Genomic DNA, 14,094 nt, shown 5'->3' with positions numbered 1-14,094 from the left:
ATCCACACCGTCCGAATCAGGGCAACACAGGCATCTCAAGTATATTCGTCATTTTAAAAAAGTAACAACAAAAAAAGTTTGCCTTGCAAACTTCCGGAGCTACAAAAACCTCCGTGCCAGATGAATTTACAAGTCGTCGTTCGCTTTGCTCGCAGTGCTTCCCAGCGATGGCGATGCTCGAGCTCTTTGCAAAGTTTTTCTCATCTGTATTGTCGTCTCCACTCGGCGAGATTGGACCGGAGTGGTGTAAGAGGTTGTCTGGAAGACAAGCCTAGCAGCGTACAGCCCGGCTTGGCAGCATGACACTTGATCTGCAAGAAGCACAGAGAGGTAGAACTCGAGGAATCAAACGAGAGCTTGCTTTGAATGAAAGAGTTTGATCTCGGCGTGAACCTTACTCCTTGGATGTGTAGCGGTGAGATTGCTTGCCCCGTCGAGCCTGGATACTTCCCTCCCAGCAAAAGCTTGAGCTCGTTGTTCTCCTGGTAGAGAAATTCCACCTGCGGATAGAAAACAATTGCTTGTCAGCAAACACTAGCAAGAACAAGGAAGGAAAAACGAGAGAACAATAAAAAAGAAGAGAGGAAGAACAAGAACAAAAACAAGGAAGTGAAAAGCGAGAGAGCAATGAAAAGGAAGGGAGGAAGAACAATAACAAAACGAAGAACAAGGCTACCAAAGAGAGAAAAGAGAAGAGAAGTGGGCGATTCTTACCTCGACTTCCGCCTTCTTGAGATTGGCTTCGTACTGCTGCGCGTCCTTCCTCAAGTCTTGGATCTCCCCAAACAATCCCTGGACGCACCTCTCGGAAGCTCTCATCTTGTGCACGGCCGCGTCCCTCTCCCGCTCCACAGCTCTAAGAGCGGCAGCGTTCACTGCCGACGCCACCATGTCGTGAACCAGGCGCTCCTCCTCCATCCGATTCCGCCGTTGCTCGAATTCCTCCCGGAGCTCATCCGCCGCGCGATGCTCCGCCGCCGCGGCCCTCTCCTCGGCATCATCCGCCGCCTCCATGAAAATCTGCCTATCGTTGTGGTAGAGCAGGCACTCGTTCTCCAGCCGCGAGCACTCCTCGCTGAGATGCTTGCAATACTCCGCGACCTTCTGCGTCTCGGCGATCTGCCTCTTCAGCGCCTGCGCGCTCAAGCTCGCCTCCACCTGGAAAGCAAGAAAGAAAGGGAAGAAATCGCGAGATTACGGCTCCAGCAGCGATCTTTCTCGCGGATTTTACCTTGGCCGTGTTGTATTTCTGCTGGATCTCCCGCAATCTCTCTTGCAAGCAGTGGACCTGGCTCTGCAAATCGAGCTGCGAGCGCTCCGCGAGCTGGAGCTTCTCGCGCAGCTGCTGATCCGCGCAAGAGAGCCCTACCATATGCGCGATCGATCCCTCCATGTAGCTCTCCATCTCCGACGACAATGTCACTGCCATGACGAAAGAAGCTCTCTTCTTTCTAAACCCTAAAATGCCGCGCAACGGTCCAGTGGTCGATCTTTTTGCCGTTAAAGCGCGTCGGGAAGGCGACTCGAACCGCGGACTGGCTAGGCTCGGGGTACGGATGTGCCCGAGCCTACAGGCTCGGATAGGGTAGCGATTACTTCCTGTGTTTTTGCTTTCTCTTCTTCCATTTCTCTCTCAGACTCCGTGTTGTGGCGGCAGTCGCCATGAGGATGTGATGCATGAGCGCGATCTCGTGCAGCCACTGGATCGGCGCGATCTCCACGCCGGCGCCCCGCCGGTGATCGAAATCTCGGGATTCTAGAGGTGATTTTAGGGTCTGGCGCAGCGATTCCCAGCGCCGGAGCAGGGTTCTTGTTCTTAGGGTTTTCCAGGCGACGCGAATTCGCGGACGAATTGCGGGGAAGCGTGTCCTGGCCTCTGGATTTATGACCACTAATCAGGCGAAGGCGGATCCAGTTGAATCGCAGCTCAAGAGAGGAGGAAGCGGCCGTGGAGGAGCTGCTGTGTATCGAGCGACGCAGGGATCAGCAAAGGGTGGAGGCGCAGGGGGGCCTGGCCCTTCAGCGAGCGCTCCCCCTCATTCTAATCATCCCACTCCTCGTCCCAATGCTCATGGAAGCGCGGGTCGGAGGTAAGCCAAGCCTTCTTTGCTCTTTTCTTTTCTTTCTCTTTGAGTGGAAGGGTTTAATGCCTAGCTCGCAGGAAGAATAACTGGCAGCAGTATACAAACAATGCGAATGGTGGAGAGGCAATTTTGCAGCCGACTCATCGGCCTACTGGTGAGAAACATTGTGTTATTTTATTCGTTAGTGTTAACTTGCTCTTTAATGGGGGATGTTCTAGGTGGTAATGTGTCTGTGCCAGCTCCTAGGCGGCCAGTACACAACAATGGCAAGCAGCCTCTATCTCCGAGTACTCCGGAAAAATCCCAGGCTGGTGAGTTTGTCGTCTTTAATCTTGTTCCTCGGCGTTCTGATTCATAGAGTTTTTGTTTTACTGAAGATATTGCCCGGCAACCAGCAATGACATTTCAATTTGGCAGCTTCAGTCCCGGAGGGTTGGGGCCTAATGGCGGCGTGCAGGTATCTATAGCTTTGACTGGTTCTTGTGCAATGTTTTCATTGTTCATGGGTGTCTAGATTCCAGCTCGTACAACATCGGCTCCTCCAAACCTTGACGAGCAGAAGCGAGAGCAAGTACGTTTTTACTTAGTCTTTTTTTCTGTTGCTTGTGTGCTTTGCTTACAAGTTTTGCGCTATTAGGCGCAGTATGAAGCTTCTCGCGCTGGCAAGCTTTTGCCACCCGTTGTTTTGGATCATGCACCGCTTCCCCCTACACAACCTGTTCGGCCTGCACACATGCCAATTCCGATGCAAGTTGTCAGCTCTCAACCTCAGAACACGATTCAGCAGCCTTTACAGCAGCCGGTTCTCCAACACAACCACAATTTAGTTCAGCCGCCGGCCTTCACACCCGGAGCTAAGTTTCAACCGTCTCCAGTGATGGGTTCTCAAGTTGGAACCTCGATCGTGCCTCAGCAAATGATGGGACATCATGGTCAGTCATTTCCGTTTGTGCAGCGGGCTAGCAGGGCGTTGAAGATTGTCAATCCGGAAACGCAAGAAGAGGTGTTGCCTGCGTCAGTTTTACCAAGGGGGCCGCCAATCAGACCAATGAACTTTACCGGGCCGTCGCCGTCGGTGGGTATGAATCACTACTCAACGCCACTATCAACGACAGGCCCGCCGTTTTTCCCTCTGAATATGGGGGATTCTCAGAGGGGTTATGGTCCTCCTGGAGCATCTTTTATCCCCCGTGGCACGCAAGTTGCGACTCCGGCAGTGCCACCCACAGATTCTCATGTCGACACTACAGTTACACCATCTGAGCTTTTAGATAGTGCACGGGCGGAGGCTGGTACGGAGGCTGTTGTCGACAGTACTGCGGTTACAGAGACGCTCATAGAAGAGACTACTACCACCACAACCGTAGCAGTGGATGTTCCACAGGAAAGTGCCGACCAAATCGTTGAGTCCGGGGCAACAGTTTCTGAAGGTAGCGTAGAGGTTGGTGCACCTCCAACGCCGGAAAGTAGCACAGTGCAGGAGATAGAGCAGTCGGTTGGAAGTGTCGATGCAGCTGCAGCTGGTTCTCAAAAGGATGGCGATAATGACGAAAAGCCGATAGAGGTTGAGAAGCATGCTGAAACTCCCCCGGTTGCGTTGGAAGTGGAACCACCTGCGGAAGCTGTCCCCAAGTTGGTATCGGAGTCCGCTTCACATTCTACTGAGGTGGTCGTCGAAGTGAAACAAGGAAGTAAGAAGAAAAACAAGAAAAAGATTCTTGCTAAAGCTGACGCTGCGGGATCAAATGCCGACCTGTACAACGCTTACAAGGCTCCCGACGAGAAGAAGGATGAGCTCGTGGTACCGGCAGAGCAACAGGAAGTGGAAGTCAAAGCTGAAAAGAAGCCTTCAGTAGAAGTGGAGCCTCCGAAAGAGTTGGATGATTGGGAAGATGCTGCCGACTTGCCGACTCCGGCACCCAAGCCGGACGACAATACTCAGCTTTCGACACAGAAGAGATACAGTAGGGACTTTCTGCTGACGCAAAGGGAACACAACGTGAGCTTGCCACCAGATTTTGAAGTTAGGCCGGATATAGAGGTTATTTTGGTCCCGCCAGTAGATATGGGACTCCGGGGAGTTCCGCGACGACCAGCAGACGAGGACAGGTGGATTAAGCAGCCTATAACTCCATCGGGACGGGCACAGGACATTCGAGTTGATGGATTCAGACCGGGTAACACTTCAGCAGGGATGAGGTTTCCGCCACCAATGCTTCCCAACATGCCGCCTCACATTGTTCCGGGACGTGGTGTTGATTCTCTCAGCTGGATTCATCCTCAGAAGGGTCTCATTCCATCTCCTACGCCTTTGCCTGCAATGCACAAGGCAGAGAAGCGTTATGAGATTGGTAAAGTTTCTGACGAAGAAGACGCCAAGCAAAGGCAGGTGAAGGGCATCCTTAATAAGCTCACGCCTCAAAACTTCGAGAAGCTGTTTGCTCAAGTTCAGGACCTGGGGATTGAGACCGCAGCTACGCTTTATGGCGTGATATCTCAGATTTTCGACAAAGCCATCATGGAGCCAACGTTTTGTGAGACGTACGCACGTTTTTGTGTCCAGTTGTCGGTTGCCTTGCCCGAGTTTACTGAGGATGGGGAGAAAGTTACTTTCAAGCGGGTTCTTCTGAACAAGTGCCAGGAAGAGTTTGAGCGTGGTAAGAGAGAAGAGGAAGAAGCTGGCAAGACTGAGGAAGATGGTATCGCCATCACCCCGGAAGAACGTGAGATCAAGCGCGTGAAGGCCCGCAGACGAATGCTGGGAAACATCCGTTTTATCGGCGAGCTGTACAAGGAGAGCATGCTAACGGAGCGGATCATGCATCAGTGCATCACGTCGCTCTTGGGAGAATACCAGAGTCCTGACGAGGAGAATATAGAAGCACTCTGCAAGCTCATGACAACCATCGGTTCGCTTATCGATCACAGCAAGGCAAAGGCTCATATAGATGCTTACTTCGAGAGGATTTTGGACCTCTCCAACAACCCGAAGCTTCCGTCTAGACTGAGATTTGGTTTGAAGGACGTTATCGACCTTAGAAACAATGACTGGCAGCAGCGAAGAAAGGTTGAGGGTCCCAAGAAGATTGAGGAGGTGCACAGGGACGCTCAACAGGAGCGGCTTGCCCACACTAGCCGAGACAGATTTTCTCGCGGTATGAGCATGAGGCGTGTACCACCATCTCCCGGAGCTATGTCACCGATGGGTCGAGGAGGAATGCCAGGTCGTTACATGCAGGATGTTCGAAAAGAAGATCAGTTTTTTATGGATAGCAGGCCAATGCCGATGCCGATGCCGCAGAGGTCAGAGGAGTTTACGTTTGTTCCTCAAGGAGGACTTGGAAGGGGTCCAATGCGTGGTGCTCCCGGGCCCTCTGCACGGAGTGCTTTAGGCGACGTGCCACCTAAGATGCAAGTGGATTTTCGACGTCCTGGTACTGCACCAAGTATGAACAGGGAACCTTACATAAGCAGGGATGAGTTCTCGAGGGGTGGTACTGGTTTTGGGGCTGGCGAAAGGCCTATATTGGAGAGGCCTATGTCAGCTGCCCCGGGTGTGAAGGAGTATCGTGGTTTGGAACGATCTGCTAGTGATCGGCTGGCAGCTTATTCCACAATAGAAAGGCCATCGACTCCGCCTACACCTGCACCACAAGTCTCTCAGCCCCCAGCACTGACAGAAGAGCAGCTGAGAAAGAAAAGTACTCTGGCCATTGAAGAGTACTACAGGTTCAGTATTGGTTTTCTATCCAGTGCATTTTTTGTTTCTAATGCAGTGCCAATGTATGTGCAGCATAAGGGATGTGAAGGAAGCAGTTCAGTGCGTTGAGGAACTCGGAAGGCCTGACTATCACGCGAAAATGGTTTCGCAGTGGATATTGGAATCTTTCGAGAGAAAGGACGTTGAACGGGACCTAATGGCGACGCTCATCAAGCATCTACGATCGCAGAGCCCTGCGCTACTAACTTACGATCAAATGAGAGAAGGGTATGCAAATGTTTTAAGGTTTAAGGTTCCTTTTCCTAAAGTTTGTTATCTATCAACAGGATAGCGTCTGTTCTTTCTGTGTTTGAAGACACAGTGGTGGACGTTCCGAAAGCCGCTGACTACCTAGGAAGCGTTGTCGGGAAGCTTGTTGCGGAGGATGTGTTTCCATTAATTCAAGTCGAAAAACTGGTAAAAGAGGGTGGGGCGGAGAAGGATAGTTTACTGCTGAGTACCGACGCATTGGAGATTTTTGGTGCTGTCTTGGACACTATTCGCAAGGAGAAGAACGAGGAAGAAATGCTACGATTGTACAAGGCTGCCGGAGTTAACATTCAAGATTTTGTCCTAAATCCTAGACCTGGACAAGTCGAGGCGTTTTTGAGAAAAAAGAATCTTCTCTGTCTGGACCCTGTAAGTGTCAAGCTCCATTTGTATGTTATTGGTTTTCTGCTGACATATTTTACGACCATACAGGTTCTCCCTGTCGAGGGTTATTTGAAGGATGCATTCGCAAACAATGTGTCCGTTCCCGAAGTTTTGAAATGGCTGGAGGTACGTAATTCTTTCAGAGTTGGTCTCACTTTACTCAACTGGTAAATGCAAATGCACAGACAAACGCTTCCTCTTTGTTTACAAATGCTGGGTTTCTACGCATGTTGATGACTGAGGTTTTAAACCAGACGGTCCATCCTGTGCCCTCTGAAGACTACGAGGTATACTTGAGATTTTACGGCGGATTTATTTCGAAAAAATCTCTTCTTTCTTTTTTCCTGTGCAGGCTTCTCTCAAACGCACACGGAAGTACTCGGACCTTTTGAAAAGAGTTACTGCTGCAAATGCCAAAGCTGCCGGCGCAAGTCAAGGACAATGTTGTATCTTTTGCGTTCGAGTGTTCTATAGTCGGTCGACTGACGGGCTGGTTTCATGCCTTTGCAGACATAGTAGCCGTGCAACAATTTGCTCATCATCATGGCCATCCTAGCGGCTTAATGACAGCTTTGTTCAACAGTTTTTACACGGACGAGGTGAGTGTTTCCTCCCTACCTTACAAGGCAAGCGAAAGAAACTCACATCGTGAGTGTGCAGGTTATCTCGGAGAATGCTTTTTTCAAGTGGCAGGACGACGTCAAAGACCCGACCCCTGGAAGAGAACAGGTACTCTAGACTATAAAAACACGTCTCCTTCGTTAGCTAATAGCGTTGTATATAGGCGATTCGCGAAGTTGGAAAGTGGCTTTGCTGGCTTCACGAGGCCCCGGAAGAAGACAACTAGCTCGCACCATCAAACAAGCGCTGGCGTTTTCTAATTAGGAGGACTTCCCATGTTGCGGGACTTTGTACAGATTCGAAAGAGGCCAATAGGTACAATTTATCCGGAGAACTAATGGCAGCCCTGTCTTGTTTTGAAGAGGGAAGAAGACGAAGAAGAAGCGAGCACAAAGAAAAAAGATGATGAAACACACAACCTTTTTCTTTGCAAGAAGAAAGAATGCGATGAGGTAGTCCTTTTCCCGTCTTGTTTTTTTCGGTCTCTATATATGTTTGAGCGAGATCTCACTTCAAGCTGGATCTCACGAGCTCATAGGTGAGGAAGCAGGCGGCATTGGCAGGCACGCTCCGAGCCATGGCCGGGCCGAATCCCCGGTACAGCCCCTTGATCCCCTCGCTGCGGTATACCTTTTGGAAGGCGTCCAGCGTCCCCCGGAACTTTGGGTTGCTGTGGTCGTCAACTTGGATCATACTCTTGACGACGTCGGCGGGATACACCGCCAGCCAGTACATCGCTCCCGCCGCTCCGCCCGCCGCTAGCAGCGACCCCTGCCCGAGTGTGTTCGTCGCCTTCCCGCCCGCCAAGGCCTGCTTGATCGCCTCGTAGCTTCCAAACATGGCGGCATTGCCGGGGACTTCGCGCAAGAGCGTCGGGAAGAGGCCCTTGTAGAGCCCCACGACGGCGCCGCCTTCGTTCCGTGCGACGTGCCGGGCGACGTCCATGGGGCCGGCGTACGACACGGTGGCGACGCCGGCGGCGCCGCTCGCAGCTAGGGCTGACTGGGCCTGGAGCCGGCACTTGACGAGCTCCGTGGGGCAGGCGACGAGGCTGACGGCCACGCCGGCGCCAGCGCCGCAGAGCATCTGTTGCTGGACGGTCAGGATCTGCCCAGGGCGCTCGCGGAATATGCTCTCCATCTGGCCGCGCGACGCGAAGAGCACAGCGTTGAAGACCGCGACGGTGGCCAGCGGCGCGCCCATGCCCTTGTAGAGGCCCCGGGATCCCTCCGCCGCCAGGGTCTTCTTGACGGCGTCTATGGCGCCAGCGTAGATTGGCGGCTCACCTGGGCGGGGGGCGGGCTGGCTCTGGAGCTTCACCTTGATCGTGTCAAAGGGGTGGCCGACGAGGAGCTGCGCCACGCCCGCCAGCGTCCCCGACGTTAGATCCTTGGCCACATCCATTGCGCGCAATTCGCAGCCCAATTCGCCGCCGCGAGGGAGATCGCAATGCGCGTCGGACCGATCGATCGATCGATCCAGGCGAGAATGCGAATCCCTAGCGCGCGAGCTAATGGATCAACATACACAACCCAAACGGGATCGCCTCGATGAGTGACACGTGGATGATCGTACGGAGACAAGCGCGCTAGGGGAAAGAGACAACCCAAAATGTGTGCTCCCAATTTCAGGGAAATGTGAGTCGCCCATTGCTGTCCACGTGTCCGCCAAATAGCCAAGTGGTCGTGATTATATATTATGTCGTGTCAGTAATAACGTCCACGTCACCAGACACGTGGCGTGCCAGCTGGAGCACTTCTTCTTTCTCCGCCCGCATTCCAGCGCTCGCGTAAATCCCCGCCATGAGCAAGTAAGTCGACGACTCCTTGCCTCCATCCAACTCCATCAATCGATCAAACGCCACCCTTCCAATCCTCGCGTTCTTCCACTTCCGGCACGAGGATAGAACGATCGTCCAAGTCGTGGCGTCGGCTGCCCAAGGCATGGCCTCGATCGTCTCCAAAGCTTGTTCCAGGTGACCACCGCGTCCCAGCATGTCGATCACGCAGTGAAAGTGCTCCATCCCGGGCTCTACACCGTGCTGCTTCGCCATGGCCTGGAAGATCTCTCTTCCTTTGTCGACGAGTCCGCAGTGGCCACACGCCGAGAGAACCGAGAGAAAAGTAATGGAGTTTGGCTTGATCCTCTCGCCGCCACCTTCTTGCATCCGCTGGAACAAACTCAAGACCTTCTCGGCGTCACCCTGCTTGCTGTAACCTGTGACGAGCGAGTTCCAGGATATAGTATCCTTCCTGGTGATCGAGCTGAAAGCTTCCTCGGCCGCTTCCATGCTTCCACACGTCGCGTAGAAATCCACCAGAGCGTTGCCAACGAGTACGTTGCTGTGTAGCTCGAGCCTCCTTGCGTCGTCGTGGATCCTCCTCCCAGCATCCAGCGCCACCAAGTTCCCACACGCCACCAGAGCCGCCACCAGTGTTTTCGAGTCGGGCTCGCAGCCATCGCGTCTCATCCGCGAATACAACTCGAGAGCCACCTCCGCGTCGCCGTTCTCGGCGTAGCCCAGGATGAGAGCGGTCCACGAGACGACGTCTCGGTGCCAAAGTTTGTCAAAGACGCTGCGAGCTCTCGCCATGCTCCCGCACTTGGCGTACATGTCGACGAGCGTGTTGGCGACGAAGATGTCCAAGTCTAGGCCACAGTCCACCGCTCGGGAGTGTAGAGCATTACCCCTTTCCAGGCTCGCCACCTTGAGGAGCTGGCCATTAACTTCACTCGCTGCTTCGCACTCGGCCAAGATCGCGCAGGCCCCGAGTGATGCGACGAAGGTCCGAGCGTCGGGAGCTAGAGAAAGATCCTCCATGCTCGAGAGTAACGCCAGAGCTAGCTCGCTTTCCCTGTTCTCTACGCATCCCATCAGCAGACTGTTCCAGGCGACCACGTCGTACGTAGCCATCTTGTCGAAAACTTTTCGTGCATCCAGCAGGCTCCCACACTTGGAGTACATGTCGATGAGCGTCGTTGCTACGAAGATATGGGTGTCGTCGCCGGCCTCCGTAGCTTGATGGTGTACTGCCATTCCTTTCTCCAGTGAATCCCGCTTAACCATCTTCCCTCCGATGGTTTGCCCGTCCTCGCCGGCTGCTAATCCAGCAGAAGCCCGAAGAGCAGCAACAAAAGCTCGAGCGTCCGGCCGAACAACTATCCCGGAAAAGAGCTCCAAAGCCCGGACGTTCTCCCCGTTTTCTACGTGTCCCAGGATCATAGCAGTTGTCGAGACCACGTCTTGAGGCATGCTGTCGAAAACTGCCCGAGCATCAACCGTGCTGCCACACTTCGCGTACATGTTGATCAAAGTGGTCGCGATGAAGACGTCCGACGCATGCCCGGCGTAAGAGGCATCGGAGTGGACTTTCTTCCCAGCTTGCAAGTCCCTTGTAACAAGACAGGCCTTCAATGCAGCGAGAAGAACACCTATAGACGCAGACGCGCTGGACTCCGTTTTCTCATTGAACCTTGAGCTTTGTCTGTAAATCGAGATCACCCATCGCTGGAAACAAGTCGATAGAACAGCTCGACACTTCATTCCTGCTCATGCCGCCCTACAAAGAAAAGAAAAAGTTAGGTCCCTGGCTCTGTATGTATGACTTACTTTTAAAGTGGAGTCATGTCTTGAGCTTCGTTGAGGAAGAGGCAACCAAAAACGTTGTTAAAGAAATCAACACCCTTCATCACGGTGTTATCGCCCACAACTTTCTTCACGTCGTATTTGCACGCTCTTGTGCAATCTGGACAGTAAGTGACCTGCATTTAGAAGCCGAAATTGTTGAGATTGTTAACTTTGAGCTCGTTTACCTCCAGCAGTTTGGGATGAAAGTTAGAATCCAGCATAATATCCACACCATAAATTGCTCTGGACTTGGGGCTGTACATTTCCTGGTGGATAGTCGATGCTGCTTCGAAAACAGCTCGCAACATCTTCCTGACACGCTCGTGTATGTCACGCCAGTTCACTGCATGTCAAGAACTTAGTTTGAAAACGAGTAAAGGTTTGAGTACCGTTGTGCTCCTTTTCAAACTCCGGAACAAAATCGTGGGTGTTGACGTGATTCAGCTTGTTTCTATAATTCTGCGAAAGCGAGAACAATGAACCATGCTGTTGGCAGAAAAGAAAAAAGTTCGGCCTTTACCATGACAGTAAAATGAGTTTCGTACTCGGACAAACTGCTCTCGTCCAAAGTGTAGTCATTCAAAGCCAGTCGAATCTGCAAAGAAAAGATTTGATTAACTCACAGAAAGTGCCTGCAAGAAACTTACCCAGAAGACATCGCACAAGAACAGCTCCAGGGGTTGCAAACAACGCAACAAGACAACGTAGCGTAGATCAAACTTCTTGCCACGAAAAAGAGCAGGAGTTTCGATGTACTTTTGACAAATCTTCGGCCCGGTTTCCATGTGTCGTATTATCGCTGGCAGGGACCTTGTCACCGTCGTGTCAATTGTACGAGCCATATTCCATGGTTTGAGAATCCACAGATTATCGTCGCCACGCTTCTCTCTGGCATTATAGTCCCCAATGAGAGCAGCTAAATGGGATTCCAAGTTGTAAGTAGTGGGAAGCCATTCCGGGTTTCCATACGCCTGCAAGCTCTTCAAAGTCAGAAAAAATCCTGTAAAGGGAGGAGTAAAATTTACCAATCGCATGGTTTCTGCAAGGTTGTGCTTCATAACAATGCAGGCTTCGAAAGGAAACTGATTAGTAAACTGGTCTTGGTTCAGACCAAACGCTTTACAAGCTTCTTCGTCAACTTGCCAGCTTGCCCAGATGATATCGGCCTTGCTTGGATCGTCAACTGCAGAAACAAAATTCCCAATCAATTTACAGCCAGATCCAGTATAGATGATATAGATGATATAGATGATCTTACTTAGAGTAAATTCAGGACGATTCAGAAAGTCCATGACCTGAGGTATATCACTATAAACAGTGAAATGCCTCTTGTTTCCATTTGAATGCTGTGATGTTGAAATAATATCAGTCGGCCTCTTTGAAGGATGAATTTTTTGGTGATGGTCTTTGTATGCCTGCGCAAATTTGAGCTTTTGAATATAGAAGTAATATAAGCGACAACTACCTGTTCAAAGTATGCTTCTGGAGTATGAAACCATGCAGTTAGACGTGCAGATCGCTGTTTTTTCTCGTCAAATCCTAAAAGATAGTCTCTGGTGCATTCTTCACCTTTTGTAATGTTTTTGGTAGGCCACATTAAAGTATAGCTGCTTGAACACAAGAGAAATTAAAAAAAGAAAAAAGGAATAGAGAATAAGTCTCTACCTCACAGCTGAGTTCATTGACCCATCAGGAAGAAACATGAATGGAGCAAATTTCAAGTTTGGCTCATCACTATGTCTCACAGCAGACCCAAGTTCATCCATAACATACCTATCAATACAAGTTAGAAAAAAAATCAAGAGTAGAAAAAAAAAAAGACAAAGACTTCACATCTTACCACACTGGCATCTCATCCAGCTTCACTTCGTCAGCTAATCTGTATGTCATTATATATCTCCACATCGCTCGAAGAACACGTTCTGAAAGTGGCTCCTCTGGACTCCAGAGAGGAAAACGTTGTTTGAGGCGAGTATCCACAAAATCCTTCTCTTCTTCCAGAATTTTCACTACAGCCACGCCATTTATCTCTAACAGCTTAGGCAGATCATTACTGAGTTTCAATGCACTATTACCAAGTGCACCGGGAATATCAATCTACAAAAAAGATTAAAAAAAAAAGAGTTCCAACCAAAGACAAGTTTACCTCTAAAGATTTCAACAAAGGAAACGACTTCAGAGCTTGCAAGAGGTCACCGCTTGATACGTCCTCAAAGGAATTACCCCGCAAATTAAGACTCGTAAGCTTTGGCAGTACTACGTGATTAAATCCCTGAAACAATCGAAAGTTTACAAATCCCGCAGACAAAAAAGCGATAAAACCTTACCTTCGTTGGAAGCTTTCTGATACCACGATTAGAAAGGTCAATATTCTCCACATTTTCCAGCAAACCTTCGCTTCCAAGTGGATTCTCTGAATCAATCAATCCGCAGCAAAACCCAATCGACCACCAGCCAAAATCTCCAAGAAGCTTGGAGTTGTAAATCTCCAAGCTTGGACAAGCGTCCGGTAAATCTTTCAGAATCCTGTGTCAGCATCACTGTCAATCAGATCTATCGAAGAAATCTTTGAAACCGAAACTTACACTTCGCTTGAAGCTACGGGATTTTCATTCACCCAGAGCCCTCGCAAAGAGCGTAAACTAGAGAGCACATTAAGTAGCACGTCCGCGCATTCGAGTCCGTTCCCCCAAAGACTGAGAGCGATTAAATTCTAGAAAACGAGAAACGTTAAAGTCGAAAGAAAGCAAAAAGGAGCTTACCGGACATGCAGTCGCAAGATCTAGAGACTCCAGCTTCTCATCGTCGATTCCCAGTTCATCGAGCTCTAGCCACAAAGGCTCTTCATCGCCACCTAATTTCTTTGCAAGCTCTTCTTCCTTGTCTTCGTGAGATTCATCTGGATCAATCTCATTCTCTTGATCGTCCTGATCGCCAGCGACGCACATAAGCTTCGCCATTCTCTCCGCTAGTCCTGGAATAGTTTCAAGCTGTGGAAGAAGCAAAATATTGTGAAGAAAAATCATGGATGGGATGGAATCCGATGGATTACCTGCTTGCGAGCATCGGGGAGCCGGAATGACCAGGCATGATCAACAAGGAACACATCCGATTCCTTGCCGATCCCATCGCCGGCGAGAAGGAGCCGCCGCTGCCTCCCATTCTCGCACTCCTCGATCTCAAACACACTCCCACCGTCCAGGACATCGTTGACGAGCTTGTGGTGGAGCTTACCATACAGATCGGCCGGCAATCCAGCCGCCGCCAGGAGAATGCCGTGCGTCTCCACGAATTCTCGGTACTCCATCGCCAAAAACCTTTAGGGTTTATCCCGAGTTTAAAATCTA

The 14,094-nt window shown here is 50.8% G+C and overlaps 5 protein-coding genes across 6 annotated transcripts; 1 reads left to right on the top strand and 4 right to left on the bottom strand.

Moving 5' to 3' along the window:
- Positions 1–16: 16 nt before the first annotated feature.
- On the bottom strand, positions 17–1,445 carry LOC9648858 (myosin-9). Of its 2 annotated transcripts, none has more exons than XM_002976248.2 (4): positions 1,232–1,445; positions 715–1,158; positions 394–500; positions 17–311 (listed from the first exon to the last, which is right to left on the bottom strand). In XM_002976248.2, the coding sequence occupies exons 1-4, from the start codon at positions 1,427–1,429 to the stop codon at positions 272–274; spliced, it is 789 nt and encodes a 262-aa protein (XP_002976294.2). In that variant the 5' UTR covers positions 1,430–1,445; the 3' UTR covers positions 17–271. The 2 variants fall into 2 exon arrangements, with proteins under 2 accessions (XP_002976294.2, XP_024536914.1); XM_024681146.1 differs by having other exon boundaries at positions 399–500.
- Positions 1,446–1,598: 153 nt separating this feature from the next.
- On the top strand, positions 1,599–7,462 carry LOC9648619 (eukaryotic translation initiation factor 4G). Its single transcript, XM_002976380.2, has 14 exons — positions 1,599–2,090; positions 2,162–2,238; positions 2,303–2,395; positions 2,462–2,541; positions 2,599–2,655; positions 2,722–5,813; positions 5,878–6,072; positions 6,132–6,483; positions 6,547–6,624; positions 6,684–6,785; positions 6,851–6,941; positions 7,009–7,097; positions 7,159–7,227; positions 7,283–7,462. The coding sequence occupies exons 1-14, from the start codon at positions 1,885–1,887 to the stop codon at positions 7,343–7,345; spliced, it is 4,644 nt and encodes a 1,547-aa protein (XP_002976426.2). The 5' UTR covers positions 1,599–1,884; the 3' UTR covers positions 7,346–7,462.
- Positions 7,445–8,817, bottom strand: LOC9648618 (mitochondrial carnitine/acylcarnitine carrier-like protein). The gene has a single exon (XM_002976247.2). The coding sequence runs from the start codon at positions 8,521–8,523 to the stop codon at positions 7,627–7,629; it is 897 nt and encodes a 298-aa protein (XP_002976293.1). The 5' UTR covers positions 8,524–8,817; the 3' UTR covers positions 7,445–7,626.
- LOC112348513 (pentatricopeptide repeat-containing protein At1g11290, chloroplastic-like) lies at positions 8,816–10,663 on the bottom strand. Its single transcript, XM_024681180.1, has one exon. The coding sequence runs from the start codon at positions 10,661–10,663 to the stop codon at positions 8,816–8,818; it is 1,848 nt and encodes a 615-aa protein (XP_024536948.1).
- LOC9648617 (tubulin--tyrosine ligase-like protein 12) lies at positions 10,579–14,054 on the bottom strand. Its single transcript, XM_002976246.2, has 16 exons — positions 13,800–14,054; positions 13,510–13,737; positions 13,333–13,460; positions 13,075–13,273; positions 12,894–13,019; positions 12,588–12,844; positions 12,413–12,520; positions 12,213–12,354; positions 12,006–12,162; positions 11,773–11,930; positions 11,395–11,718; positions 11,268–11,342; positions 11,137–11,206; positions 10,933–11,090; positions 10,730–10,881; positions 10,579–10,679 (listed from the first exon to the last, which is right to left on the bottom strand). Exons 1-15 carry the CDS (start codon positions 14,052–14,054, stop codon positions 10,732–10,734), a joined length of 2,535 nt encoding a protein of 844 aa, XP_002976292.1. The 3' UTR covers positions 10,579–10,679; positions 10,730–10,731.
- Between the last annotated feature and the right edge of the window lie 40 nt (positions 14,055–14,094).

This window comes from Selaginella moellendorffii, unplaced genomic scaffold, assembly GCF_000143415.4.
Source record: "Selaginella moellendorffii unplaced genomic scaffold, v1.0 SELMOscaffold_30, whole genome shotgun sequence".
Classification (NCBI taxonomy): Eukaryota; Viridiplantae; Streptophyta; class Lycopodiopsida; order Selaginellales; family Selaginellaceae; genus Selaginella; species Selaginella moellendorffii.
Note: the sequence above shows the minus strand (reverse complement) of the source record. Positions and strands in the feature narration are given on the sequence as shown.